The 13,631-nt window shown below is 44.2% G+C and overlaps 3 protein-coding genes across 3 annotated transcripts; all 3 read left to right on the top strand.

Moving 5' to 3' along the window:
* The first annotated feature begins 2,335 nt into the window (after positions 1-2,335).
* LOC129592271 (cytochrome P450 2U1-like) lies at positions 2,336-4,981 on the top strand. Its single transcript, XM_055488263.1, has 4 exons — positions 2,336-2,606; positions 2,675-2,784; positions 3,118-3,703; positions 4,420-4,981. Exons 3-4 carry the CDS (start codon positions 3,621-3,623, stop codon positions 4,979-4,981), a joined length of 645 nt encoding a protein of 214 aa, XP_055344238.1. The 5' UTR covers positions 2,336-2,606; positions 2,675-2,784; positions 3,118-3,620.
* Positions 2,386-3,533, top strand: LOC129592272 (cytochrome P450 2J6-like). The gene is made up of 3 exons (XM_055488264.1): positions 2,386-2,606; positions 2,675-2,784; positions 3,118-3,533. The coding sequence occupies exons 1-3, from the start codon at positions 2,386-2,388 to the stop codon at positions 3,531-3,533; spliced, it is 747 nt and encodes a 248-aa protein (XP_055344239.1).
* Positions 4,982-6,091: 1,110 nt separating the features above from the next.
* Positions 6,092-8,411, top strand: LOC129592270 (histone-lysine N-methyltransferase SMYD3-like). Its single transcript, XM_055488262.1, has 5 exons — positions 6,092-6,289; positions 6,504-6,695; positions 7,903-8,015; positions 8,078-8,330; positions 8,394-8,411. The coding sequence occupies exons 1-5, from the start codon at positions 6,092-6,094 to the stop codon at positions 8,409-8,411; spliced, it is 774 nt and encodes a 257-aa protein (XP_055344237.1).
* Positions 8,412-13,631: the final 5,220 nt, after the last annotated feature.

Raw genomic sequence — 13,631 nt, 5'->3', positions numbered from 1 at the left:
ACATACACCATTGTTTCGAAACCTGGCTGATTTTTCAGACCTGGTTCTGAAGAGCAACCAACCACTTAGCCACAATTACCATTTAAACGGCTGTTTTAGCTGCAGGGTTTCATCGACAAAAAAATTGTAATTCAAATACGTACTAGAAAAATCAGGTTTTTCTTAGTGCAGGTAAATCTGTCCTGTTTCTTAGAATAATCTGCTCCCGGCATTTTAAAATTGTTGGTAATCTTGAAATTGTTGGTAAAAACTGAAATAGATTGGGTTATGTTAAGTTACAGTCCCATCTCATGTTTAACCGGGACAAATTCTTTATTTGAGTGTTTTTATTGAGCGAAGCTCGCTAATGTGTATAATGCGATTAAAGGGTAAATTGGGCTATATCAAGTAAGCAAACTCGGAGTCAACCTCGGGTTTGTCATTAAAATTTAGGACCAGGTGGTTTGACTACCAGGCTTAAAGGTCATTATTTCCTAGTACATTGTCGCTACTGCTAGAACATAGCAAGAACGGATAGGCGTTTTAGAGCCAGTGGCGCTGATTTGAGAGGTCAGATTGAGGTTCAGAGTTTGACCGTGGGCCATCTTTGACGACGAAATGCCGAAGCGACAATCACGCTAATTAACAATTTCGGCTGCTTGTAGTTGCGATACAGTGAAAACCTGGAACCATCACGGAATACAAGAGCGCAGCGCCGCGCTGAATTCCAGCGGCATCACGGCTATCCGTGTACTTGCCACAAATGCACCGAGGAAGATGTACATACGTCTTTAACCCACCATTGAAACGCTGTTCGACATCTATGATCTTTTTTAGGATGCTGACATTAATCCGCTCCGATGTGTGACACGGGGGTGCGCCAACCGAATTCCCAGCGACAGCCGTGCACTGGCAGCCTGTTCGGAATGCGGCGCCCTCAATGGTGACCGTTTGACGCAGTTTCTTCGGTTTGTGCATCAGTACGAGAGCATTAAGACGCAGGGCGAACGATTCATGCCCGTTGCTACGGATATCAGCCAAGCGATGGAATCGGCGGGTATCCTGCATCCGGATGCACATTTCCGTTTTGTCTGCGGCTGGAAGCTGCCCCACAAGTATTTCACTGGGAACCGCTTAGAAGATGGCTGGAAGATGATGGAAGAACTCACCGACTGTGTGCGGTAAATTTGCGGTTTTAATACTAGTATTCAGTACAAGTATTAGTGCTTAGAACAATACAAAGTAATACCATGAGGATGTTTATCTACCTACAATTATATCTTTGATATTTTATACCTTTCACATCTTTAATTGTTCAATTGTTGTTACCAATTCACTAGTAATAATTATGACAACTCAAAGCTTTTTTTAGGAAGATACTCGTATATCCAAAGTATGATGGTTTTTATGCTCTTCAACTGATGGGACAAGGAATGTCTTGCTCTATAGCGCTGCGCCAGCGAGTGCTGAGTGAGACCGGCCTGCTGTCGCGACCACCAAAAAAGGAGCTGAAAACATTTGCTACTCATATGAGTCATCTTGTGCTCAATTATTGTCAGGAGGGCAAAGATATCCTTGTTATTCTGTTCGGGAATAACTCCAAGGAAGTCGAGAAAGCCGACGCTGTGCTGGAACGAGTGACTGAGAGATTAGGCCCCATCGAACAGTTTCTGCGCGGAAGTGAGCCAAAAAACAAGAAGTAATTATTTGCGCTTCTTTTTGTTTTGATATTGGTCAGTCCTTGCTGGCTTACCGTACAGATGCTTGCAATACGGCAAACTGGGAACTTAAGCGATATATTGCAAAGTGAAAACTGAAAAACCTGTCCACATTTGCGGATGTCGATCTCTCACGCGTCAGCATGGCAACAGCAGATCGAAAACTAAGTGGTAATGTGCAGTGTATATGCATTATCCTGTCTGCGTACCAACTCTGATGCTAAACAAGATTCGATCGTTGCGTTTATGAGTTGTGTTGTGTAGACATTTGTGTTCTGTAGTTTTGCTATCGTCCAATAGGGACGATGGACACGACAAGACAACTAAGATAAATGATATTTTCTGCAGTTCACCCAGGGAAGTGACAAGGTCACTGACAAGTGATAACGATGATCCGGCTAAAACTGCCGTTATACAGCAGATTTTCTATATGCCTGATCATACCCGTTTCCGACCTATTACAGTGCAGGATGGGTCTGCATAACGCATAATGAATAATCACTATCTAATCTTTCCATGAACGCTTGCTGTAGTCGATACGAGAAATGTGCGACATCAGCGTGTTCTATAAAAAAGCCGGCAAGCGTGACGCATCTTTTACATACCATTAATTACCGCTTTCAGCTTGACCACTTGAACGTTTTCTACGGATGTCTGATCCGATCAAGAGGAGTCCCTACAGAAAAAAATGGTCGACTTCGTTGTTGTGGCAACTGCCTTTGTCGTCATCGCTATTGCCGTGTATTTCTGGCAGCAGAAATCCACTGCGAAACTCCCTAATGGACCAACGGGATGGCCCATTGTGGGCAATCTGGATTTTTTTCTCTCACCTGGTCCGCAACGACATTTCAAATTCCTGGAGACGGGACGAAAATACGGCGGAATATTTCGCTTCAGAATCGGCATACTGTAAGCTGGGAATAAAAACCGCCAAAAGTTCAAATAACTCAAGGATAATATGATGATTTTTGTTTCAGGAACAGCGCTTGTGTTACTTCCTATCGTCTGTTCCGGGAAGCCACAGTTGAAAAAGGTTGGTCATTCGCGGATCGTCCACACGATATACGGTTTCCAGAACTGGATACAGGTTAGTGCATCTTATTTCATAATTAACACCTTCTTAAATTTCATTTACATATTTTAAAACGTATTTCACTTTGTTTCTGAAAATACACACCTTCATTTTATATTTTTTTAATTTATTTAAATTCTTCTCTGTAAACTATGTAAATAGTTCAAATATCACATTTTCTTGTTCCCAAATACCTTTCATTTCATATTTTTTGAATTTTATTTTAATTGCTTCAAACAGATTTCATACTTTTACTGATTATTAAATAAGAATATTATTTTGTAATGATTATGAAATTAATAATGATGATTATTTATTTATTTTGGTTTGTTGATTATTTATAATTAGGAATCTTAACAAGCGGTGTGGACGATGTTTCCAAAGCAATCCGCCGTTTCACCGTTGTCAGTCTGCGCAGTTTCGGATTTGGTAAAACTGACATGCAGAACATCATCCTCAATGAAGCGGATCTGCTGGTTGAAGAATTCCAGCGTACCAACGGATCACCCTTCAACCCGCGCAACGCTCTGACGACAGCAACGGCCAATATCATGTCCGCGCTGCTGATTGGTAAACGCTTCGACCATGAGGAGGCGGGGTTTAGCTTTATTAGTGAGAAGATGAGTCAGGCGTTGAAGCTGGTCAACACGACTATGCTGGTCAGCGCATTTCCTTGGCTGCGCTTGTGGCCGCACAAAGACTACCGAGTGTGTCTTGGGAATTTTCGCGATACCAAGACGTTTATTCGCGGACTGATCAAGTAGCACGATACGACACGGGTGCCGGGGAATCCGCGGGATTTCGTGGACGCTTGGTTGGATCATGGCGAATCGGATAAAAGTACCAAGAATATGTTCTCGCGCGGTCGGCTGCTAGCGGTGTTGATTGACCTATTTGGTGGAGGGTTCGATACGAGCGCAACCACCTTGCAATGGTAATTATCATTTTCATCGCATTAGTAACTTTTACCTTATAGTGCCCACTTATATGGCCTAGACTCCAACTCTGACTCTGATTCTGACCGCTCAAACTCTGACTCTGTGACTCTGACTACTAGTCTGACTCTGACCGCTCAAAGTCTGACTCTGACTCTGAAGGTTTCTTAGGTTTCTTAGGTTTTTTAGGTTTCTTAGGTTTCTTTGGTTTCTTAGGTTTCTTAGGTTTCTTTGGTTTCTTTGGTTTCTTTGGTTTCTTAGGTTTCTTTGGTTTCTTAGGATTCTTAGGTTTCTTAGGTTTCTTAAGTTATTCTTAGGTTATTCAGTCAGAGTCAGAGTTTGAACAGTCAGAGTCAGAGTTTGAGCGGTCAGAGTCTGAGTCAGAGTCAGAGCTTGAGCGCGGGCCAACTTATATATACAGCATTCAAGCGAACGCTAATCTTATTAAGCTGTTGACATACTGTAGGTAGCTTTCAACTTTGGCTAATTTCGACAACTGTTTGCTTTAGTAATCAGAGAACAACTTGGAAGCGGTACTTTAATTTAACAGCAAATTAAGTACACTGTTGCTTGAATTAGACAGTCATATCAGTGTTTCGATTTAATTTGTCCCTAAGCCGACCATTATCACTATAGTTAGACACCGTATATCAAAGTGCTACAATTGTTTTGTGAGGTAACTGAACGTACACAAAGGTTACCGCTTACTCTCCAGGGCTCTTTTGCTACTGCTCCACCATCCCGATGCCCAGGACCGTATTCACCGGGAAATAGACGAAGCCGTGGAGAAATCCCAGCACATCACTTGGGAGGACCGCGACAAACTGCCCTACACGGAGGCCGTCATGTGGGAGACGCTGCGGCTGTATCCGGTGTTCCTCTTCACCGCACCGCATCGGTCCACGGAAACAGCGACAATCGGCAACTATGAATTCCCGCCCGGCTCTCGCATCATGTTCCACCTGTTCTCCATACATCGGGATCCGGAGTTGTGGGAGGCACCGGATGATTTCCGACCCGAACGCTTCTTGGAGAACGGTAAACTGAAATTACCCGATTTCCATGTGGCGTTTTCGGCCGGACGGCGCTCGTGTATCGGGGAGCAGTTGGCGCGGAAGGAAGTGTTTCTGCTCTTTGCCAATTTATTGCACAACTTTAAAGTAATACTGCCGGCAGGGAGTAAACAACCCGGTCCGCTCACCATGAACCGGGGGTCACGCTACAACCGTCACCATACGACATGGCGGTTCTCTCTCGGTGATAATTTATTCAACTGAATTAAAGCATATTTAGCCAAAACATTTACACTGAAAGGTTACTCTGAATCATTGCATACTGCTCATGATACATATACTCGAAATAACTTATTTTTTTGCAATGTTGTGCGCAGTTCTGTTTAACTAGAATAATAAACCGGAAGATTAAGCACACAATCGTGATTTGCTGCGGTTAATTCCTTGATGATAAGAACAGTAATCCATTTGTATTATTCACTGGGATTAATATGGTTTTGTGACTTGTCAGAGTGCCCCCCATTGTATGGTGTGTTGAGGCCGCTCAGCCTGAATCAGTTCAGTTAGTCAGTGACGATGCATTAAATTTAATTTCAGTTTAAATATAAATAATGATAACTTCCGCTGTTATTTCTTTGATATTGAGCAGCGGTTGATCTACGCACAGTTTTGATGCCGACACATTTCGTCTTTGAGACAAGTAGCTTATCAAGCTTAACAAAGCAGTCCCAAAAACAAAAGAAAACGTACGTAGACTTTGGAAAAATAAGGAACAAAAGAAAAAACATAAAAACACATAAGAAAACATGTGAATATATAAGAAACCTATGAAATCCAAAACCCGGAAAAAAACGAGAAATCTGAGAAAGCAAAGAAAACTAAAACAAAAACGAAAAAAAAACGAGAAACGGAGAAATTAGAAAAACTAAAAGGCTTTTAGAAACCAAGTGTATCGAGTTTTTTGCGGCGAAATGTCCGCGGTCAATTAGCTTATGACATAATGTCGGAAAGAAAGAAGTCTCAATTCTAAATTTCCCAAACGGTCAAAACCGAAATGTCCCAGTGTCCGGATGTTCTGCGGCGAAATGTTTTCGAGGCCAAAATTCGAATGCGAATTTGAGCGCGGCAAAATGTCAACTGTAGAAGGTGACTGTAATGACCAGAGCGTGTGCCACTGCACACGCTGCGTGTGTTACAATAAGATCACGCCAATAATTCATTCACCAGCTGATCGCCACTTACCGATTAGTCGCTACTCATTGTGCTCATTCTAGTCCGTTCTTTTCAACTCGTCTATCCGATTTATGCACACCACTTGGTCATCGCCCAGTTTCTTCCAGGGAAGTTTCCTTTGTGTTAACTATCCAATAGAAAATGGAAACCGAAGTGACTGTGAGCGTTAATCGCCAATGTTTCTCCGCTGGCGACCGCATCATGTCCTGCGACCCGATGGTGTGGATGCTGGAGAGGAGCGCTTACAAAACGCACTGCGCTTACTGCCTGCAGACCAGCCCGGGACTGCGCACATGCTCGGGATGCCAACTGCATCGCTACTGCAATTCGGCCTGCCAGGTACGGAAATACTGTTATCCTAAAATTTACGTAGTATAAACCAGAAAAACATAAAGAAATATTAGCTACGGATGCCAGGCTACAAAAACGCATGGGGTATCGCGAAGTGCAGGTGTTGCGGCAGAGGATTGCAGCAAGCGATGACTCTTTGCCCCATTTTAATTTGTGTAAACCATTACCTCATGACGTAATTTCATGGAACGACTGGATACAGGTCGCTGACTGGAAAGTGGAACATAAACTGGAATGTGCCCTGCTCAAGGAGATCGGCAGACAGGATCCGATTGATGTGGCTGAATTGATGCGCGGACTACCGGGTTGTCCAACATCAGCCCGCTTCTCCGTGCCCGCAGATACCCTTTACGTCGTCTTTGATCTGATCCCGAAAGTGGCCAATAAAATTGAGGTAAACAATACTGTACTCACTGTTTGGCTGCATCAGAATCCTGGCGTCTGTCGGGACGCGCATGAATATGGAGGACGCTCATGCGACCGATTTCCTGGGAAGATTCCGCTAGGATTCGGAAGGTTTATTGCATTGTATCCCCAAAACCTCATGTTTGTTCCTAAGGCCGTAGCGAGCTCCGAGGGATGAGGTAGGCGCAATTTGGCCGTGCCAGTTGCGCCCGCTTTGAAGCTCCGTTTGCGCCGAAAACGCGTCATAGTCTACCCCATCGCTTGGATCTCGCTATGGCCTTGTGCCCCTGGTAATCATCAAAGAACGTACATGTTAATGTAGGTGTACTATTAACTGCTCTTTTCCTGCTACTGCACCTCAAAGTAATTTGCTGCAGATCAAAGTTTTAACGTTGAAGTTTAACTGTTTTTAACACTTGGGCGCAATACCAAATGCTCCCTTAAAAATCACATAATTATGCGCCCACGCCCCTGTACAGTAACTGGCCGGAAGGGGGAGTGGTGGAGGGTGGACGTTCAATGAAATCGCATCCATCTTCCTGCCAAAATCCGGCAAAATGGTGGACGAGTCATCTACCGGTACCAATCTGCCGAGCCAACCCATCGGCGCCGACTGATATAACAATGATCCCCTCGAAAGCATTCAGGCTCATTGCGAGAGGTCGTCGAGGTAGTGACGTCGCCGAGCAGCTCGTGAGCTGGCTTTTTCCACACAGACGTTTCTAAAAATATCTGTGTAAAAAAATGGACTCCCCGGCTCCTCCCGTTACAGCTACTGCACTGTTTGTTGATAACTGTAGTACTGTAGTCACTTACGTGTGAGCCCTTGAGTTACTTGTCATATAGCAGACAGACTGCAACTGTACCCTGCACAGTAGGCCGAGTATGTACAAGAAAGTACAGAATCTCTATTAAATTTTAAATTTTGAATATGGTATGGCGAGAGGATTCGAACTAAAACGTTTGCGAGCTGTAATCCTAAAACAATCCAAGACTCCAAATGATACCCGCGACCTCGCCGTAATTCAAACTGGGTTGGTGATAACTAATTGGTTATATCACATTTCATTTTCCTATAAACATATAAGATGCTGATCCAGATCCGCTGTTCAAGTTTGTGATGATTCCTTTCAACTGAATTGAGTCTAGCAATTCTTAGCGTAAAATTACGTTCCGATATTGCTGTGATCCTCCAGAAGAACGCAACGATGGACGTTCCGGGGATGGGTCGGAAATCTGTCCGAGACCTTCTGCTATCGATGCCGTCGAATCCCGTGCAACCGGATATCGAACTGCTGATACAACGCGAGTACGCCATTAAATTTTGCTAACGTTGTTGCTCCGTATTCTTAGTGGTTCCTTGCTTCGCAGGTTGGCCGCTGGGGCAACCGAAGTTCCTCCTATGGACTTCATCACTTATTGCGGAATCCTCAGCCATAATAGTGTGAAAATACACGATTCGCTCAACCCCAGCGCACCCATCGGCAGAGCGCTGTATCCACAAGCACCACGAGGACGGATGACGCCGGTGTGTTGGGATGCCAATGTGGCGCTAAATTGCCGCGGACGACGGCTGGTTATCCATGCCATGGAGGATATTCCGCGCTTTACTGGATTACAAGATGTAAGCAGCTTAAAGCGCTACATTACGAGCCAAAGCCCAGTTAACGTCTTGATCCAATTGCAGTTTAAATTAAGTTATTGAAACAAATTCAAAGTTCATGAAAAAGGATGCAGTTCTGTTTGTTCCAGATGCGATACAACGATATGGTAGAACCATTCTGTCTATCCAGAACCCAACGCCGGGCTCAGTTTGAGTGGTTCCTCCGATTTCCATGCACATGCCGTAAATGCACGGAAGCCTATGTACGGTAGCAAGGGCATTAGCATCTTTCGGCGTAGGTGGTAACGAGATCTCGGTCTGTATACTTTTAGGATGGCGACATCAATCCGCTACAGTGTGCAACAGTCGGTTGCAGCAATCGAATCCCGGGCGATACCCGTGCACTGGGACCTTGCTCGGAATGTGGCGCCATCAATAGTCACCGGTTGATGCAGTTGCGCTGGTTCATGCAGCAGCATCAGACCATCGCAACCAGCTGCCCGCGAGAACTACAAACAGCGAAGATCATGCAGCTGTGCAAAGAACTGGACGCTGCTGGCATCCTGCAGCCGGATGCGCATTTCCGTTATATCTGCGGCTGGGAGTTGGCACTGCAGTATTACAACGAAAACCGCTTCGAAGATGGCTGGAAGATGATGCAAGGATTTATAACCTGTGCCCGGTAAGTAGGCAATTATGGGTGTCTATTTATTAGTAGTACCTGCATACCTGAAGTCTTACAGGCAAATACCGTTTACTTGTACGCTACCACAAAAATTCGGTAACGCGCGCTTTTCCTGTTTGGTCTTTATTTATGTTTTACAAATGAATTACATTCAAACATCAGTTAAATACTGTAACTGAATGAATCTAATTTCTGTCGTTATTCTGATGATGGCAATCTTTTCTAGAAATGTTTGTCCAAAGTATGCAGTTTTTCGCGCTGCTCTACTCATATCTGTTGGACTGAAAACTGCAGAAGCGCTGGAAAAGCACGTCTTGAGAGCTGTTAGAAAGCTGTCGAAACCGGCGAAGCAAGAGCTGGAAACACTGGCTAGTCAAGTGTGTCGTCTTATTCAGGATTATGCTCACGAAGCAAGCAATATTTTTGCTGTGCTGTTTGGTAAGAAGTCGCAGGAGGCCCACACAAACGATAATGCGATGAAGCACCTGGCTTCAACGGTACGCTGCATTAAGCAGGCTTTTCGCGGCAGGAAGTAACCAGCATACTTTAAGGTCTTCTTCTGTCATGTTTCTTGCGTTTTCCTCTGTTACATTAATCCGAATGGTGTTTGGTTTCATCGATTTGGTTTGACTAGACCATTCTGAGGTTTTTGGTCTACACTCTTACAAGTGGCTGATGTTATCAACTAAACGGTATTTTATTGCTTTGTTTATTTTGTAACTTTAATGGAACAAACAGGACAACTTTCGTTAATATGCTCACAGCACACGATGAACGTAAACATTTGTGAGGGTGGGAATGGGATTTTGGTACAATTAATGAAATCAAATTGCCCATTTTTTTACAGGTGGTGACAATTGTGAGTGTAGCATTATGTAGTCAGTGTAGCTGAATATGTGAGGACAAGCACAGCATTCATCAGAGCACCGCTGCCGTCGGTGCTGTGATGAATGCAAATTCTTCCCTACAGCATGTTTGCATCTCCAGCACGCCCTTTTATTTTAAAATCATGTTGGACTTTCATTGCTCTTACAACCCGGCCGCAGTAATAAACGGTACTGCGAAAATCGTCTCTCATACAAGGCGGGCTACATTAACCACTTTGCGTTAACGGTTTCAGAAGCACAGGGCAAGTTTATTTGGTAATTCGGTTACTAAGGCCAAGAACAGGAGGTTAAGAAATAGTTCTGTTGAGATTCTGTTGTAGAAAGATGATTTATTGGCAATAGCCGCCCAAATAACAAAAAATGCACGCGCTGACACCCTACGTAATCGTTAGAATTTAAACATTAAAAAAACAACCAAATTCCCGGTCCTCCCTCGGGTTAAAAGGTAACGTGCTCAAAACAGCCGTAGCATTTCCCTTAACAACAGCAAGGCTGAATCGCTGCTTAAGAAAAGCAGTAGAACGTGCTTCTCCAGTTAAATCCCGAATTTTGTGACCCAAAGAATGTGACAGTTCACTTAAAGCCGAACCAAAACTCCAAGGGTTTCCATTACTAGAGGGTAAAAGCTATCCGTATTCCAAAACGAATACTTCCCACGCTTCGCATTTTCAGCCAGCTGGGCCACGCTGCCACATTTCTTGGAGCTTCCAGTGACATGAGAGTCAGCAACCGTACACCAGCTGGTTACATCCCAAACGATCGGTTTTCCTTGTCTTACTGGTATCAGTGTCATCCCATCCGGTCTTTGTGCGGTGGTTGATGACAAGCCGTTTGGTTCCATCTCACAAGGAAAACCAGCGCTTTCACAACAGTTTTTCGCGATGCTGTTCATTTCTTTATGTCTCGCCCATCGTCCTTTAGTCGTTTTGTTGCAGGATAGTCCATGATGGCCGTTGCTTTCGACTTGTTGTAGAAATAGATAATAGTTGTTGTGGCCTGTTATCCGTTGGTGTGGGTTCTAGAGCGCAGCGCCTACAAAACCACGCTGCGCCTGTTGCTACCACGACATTGAAAAACTGCGCACTTTTCATGATGTAAACTGCATCACTATGGTAACACTACGTGCCAGGTACGATAAAAAGATCGCTTAAACGGAATACAATCTAGAACATCATAAAATAGTCCTGGACAACTAAAGACCGAGCCTCTCGCCAGGGAGCTTTAGCGGCACTTTAACGTCTAACAGAAACGAGAGTCTGCGTTGCAAGTGCCGCAACCATGTATTGATTTTCCCACGAATAATGTGCTCCGAACCGGTCTAACCTTTAATGCAGGACGAAAAAAATTGTCCTATGATTCAGTGCAAGGTCTGGAATGTCTGCTTTTGTCAGCAATATGGCGACAATTGTTACCACGGGCGGCGGCGGTGACGGGCCCATGACATCATTTCAGGGGCACCTACATACGTATAGGTGCTAGTAATTGCTTTGTGGCCGCTGACTGGAAGATGAAGCATAACCTGGCCGCGGCGCTTGTGGGTATAACGCTAATCCGATCAGAGGTGAACGGAGCCTGTCAGTGTGTCGTAAAGGGCTAAGTATTATAACTTAAAAGTTCATGCGTAGTGCGGTCTATTTCCTAATTTTCGATTTAAACTTTCTGTAAGGAGTGTGAATTGCGATTATGTGCGCACTGTACTTGCTGTACACTGGGTACAGATATTACAACTGCACACTGATTTGAAATGTTTAATGGTTTAACGTTCGCACGCAATCTTGGGGAAACCCAATCCGAGGCAGCGGACTAGTCATAAGCAGAAAAAGAACAGCATCAAAATAGGTACTCAAAATTCAACAACAACAACAATTTACATATCCAACAGAACGCGCTGTTCAGCATGATAAAACTTTTTCAAGGACACCACAGACTTCCAGTCTGCACAATTCAAAGCTGCAGTGAAGCCACCAAGGCTGTTATAAGATTGTGCTGGAATTCGCAAATCTTTCCAAATCCTTGCCATCCGATAGGAAAAATATCTCTCCGATGGGGGGAGCTTGTGTCCACAAAATGTTGATCCAGTAGGGACAATCCGGCACGGATGTTCAGCCATCTTCTGTTGATGACGCGTAGAACCTGCAACACCAGAACGAACAGCAGTATCTTTATAGAATAAATTTTCACCATATGGAATTAAGCCGAACAAAAACTTGTAAGTCAGCTGGAGACTACGCATTAGGTTACGCCTTACGATCGGTTCCCATTTAAGCTCTTTAAGTCTGCCAACGTAGTCGCATCTGAGGCTTTTAAGGTGGAGCGACCTAACAAATCTTCTTTGAACGTTTTCGATGTTGTCAATTAGCTGTTTTTGGGCGGAATAGGTGACAGGCGCACTTTGATCGGAGACAGAGAGAACGAGACTGGTGTACAGTACACAACGTGCTGATAAATCGCGGGCACTAAACAACGTATTAAGATATCGCAAACGCTTTAGCATTCTCCTGTTACATTTTCACAGTACATTTTCCATTTGTGACTGCGGTCTAAGTAGATTCCTAAATATCTTGCAGAATTACAAGTAACTACGGATATGTTCTCCCCATTTAGCTGATAAAATTGAGGTGATTTTGCACGAGACGAAAACCTAATACATGCTGATTTCTTCGAAAATCTGAATACTTCATGAAAAATGGCCATCGAAATGGCATAAAGCGCGAGCACCGTGCCGTACCGGGTGGTTCGTACCGTACCGAGTGATCCCACAAAATGGCTGTCGCTGTTTTACTAAGATGCGCTAGGTCGGCTCAGTGCTTGATTACAAAATATGATGCCGGTATGCTGGGGTGTCAATGTGGTAATAATTACTAATAAACCGCCGCTGCCGTCGGTTCTTCGTCCAAGCTGTGGAAGTATTCCAGATTAAAAATGATTATCAAACGTCCTTCGACTTCGAAATGCGCGGTCACCGCCACCGAATTAGAATCCATCCATCAAGAACGTACAGTAATAAAAGTTCCGTTCGTACGCATGATAGAACTGGAGAACTAAATACCCGCCACTCGAGAGATAACCTTAGCGGCACTTTTAACGTCTAACGGAAACGAGAGTCTGCGTTACAATTCCCCGCAAGAATGTATTCATAATCAGTCGCAGACGTTTACTAAGATGCCAAGCGAAACTGCAGGTCGCGCATCACTGAACAGCTTTAGCAGAGCTAGTTGTATGTTCGGTCACATGCTATTCAAATGGGACTATAAATGTCAGGTTAGACTAATGAAATGAGAACGAACGCAGTTTGCATTGGTTGTATCTTAAAATGGTTTTCAAAATCTTCACTATGTAGCTAGTGCACAGCGTTGGATAAGAAGGCCCAGTGGGATACTGAGCTTCTCTTCACCGGCCGTACTGCTCGTACTGTAGGCATCGTGAATTTAACATTATCGAAGCCAACGCCTAATCGCCTAGGGTAGTACCGATAGTCGAAGGAATTCTCTGGCTCTTATTATCGAACATATACACAGTATTACGCACTACCTTACACCGTTAGATCCTTGACCTTTCGTTATTCAGTAAGTAATTCAGTTAAGGTAGGGCCATTTCGCAGTACGTCAACTGCTCTAGAGTCTGAATCGCCTTCTTGCCGCACACTGCAGTCCGGGATAGCCTATCCTGTAGCCAATCTTGCCGTAGAACGCGCGGAGAGACAGTTTTTATGTCGTCCATTTGGCCCTGCATCGTGCTAAAAAAAAGAAA

This window comes from Paramacrobiotus metropolitanus, unplaced genomic scaffold (assembly GCF_019649055.1).
Source record: "Paramacrobiotus metropolitanus isolate TYO unplaced genomic scaffold, Prichtersi_v1.0 Parri_scaffold0000051, whole genome shotgun sequence".
Taxonomy (NCBI): Eukaryota; Metazoa; Tardigrada; class Eutardigrada; order Parachela; family Macrobiotidae; genus Paramacrobiotus; species Paramacrobiotus metropolitanus.
This window is presented reverse-complemented; position numbering and strand designations above follow the sequence as displayed.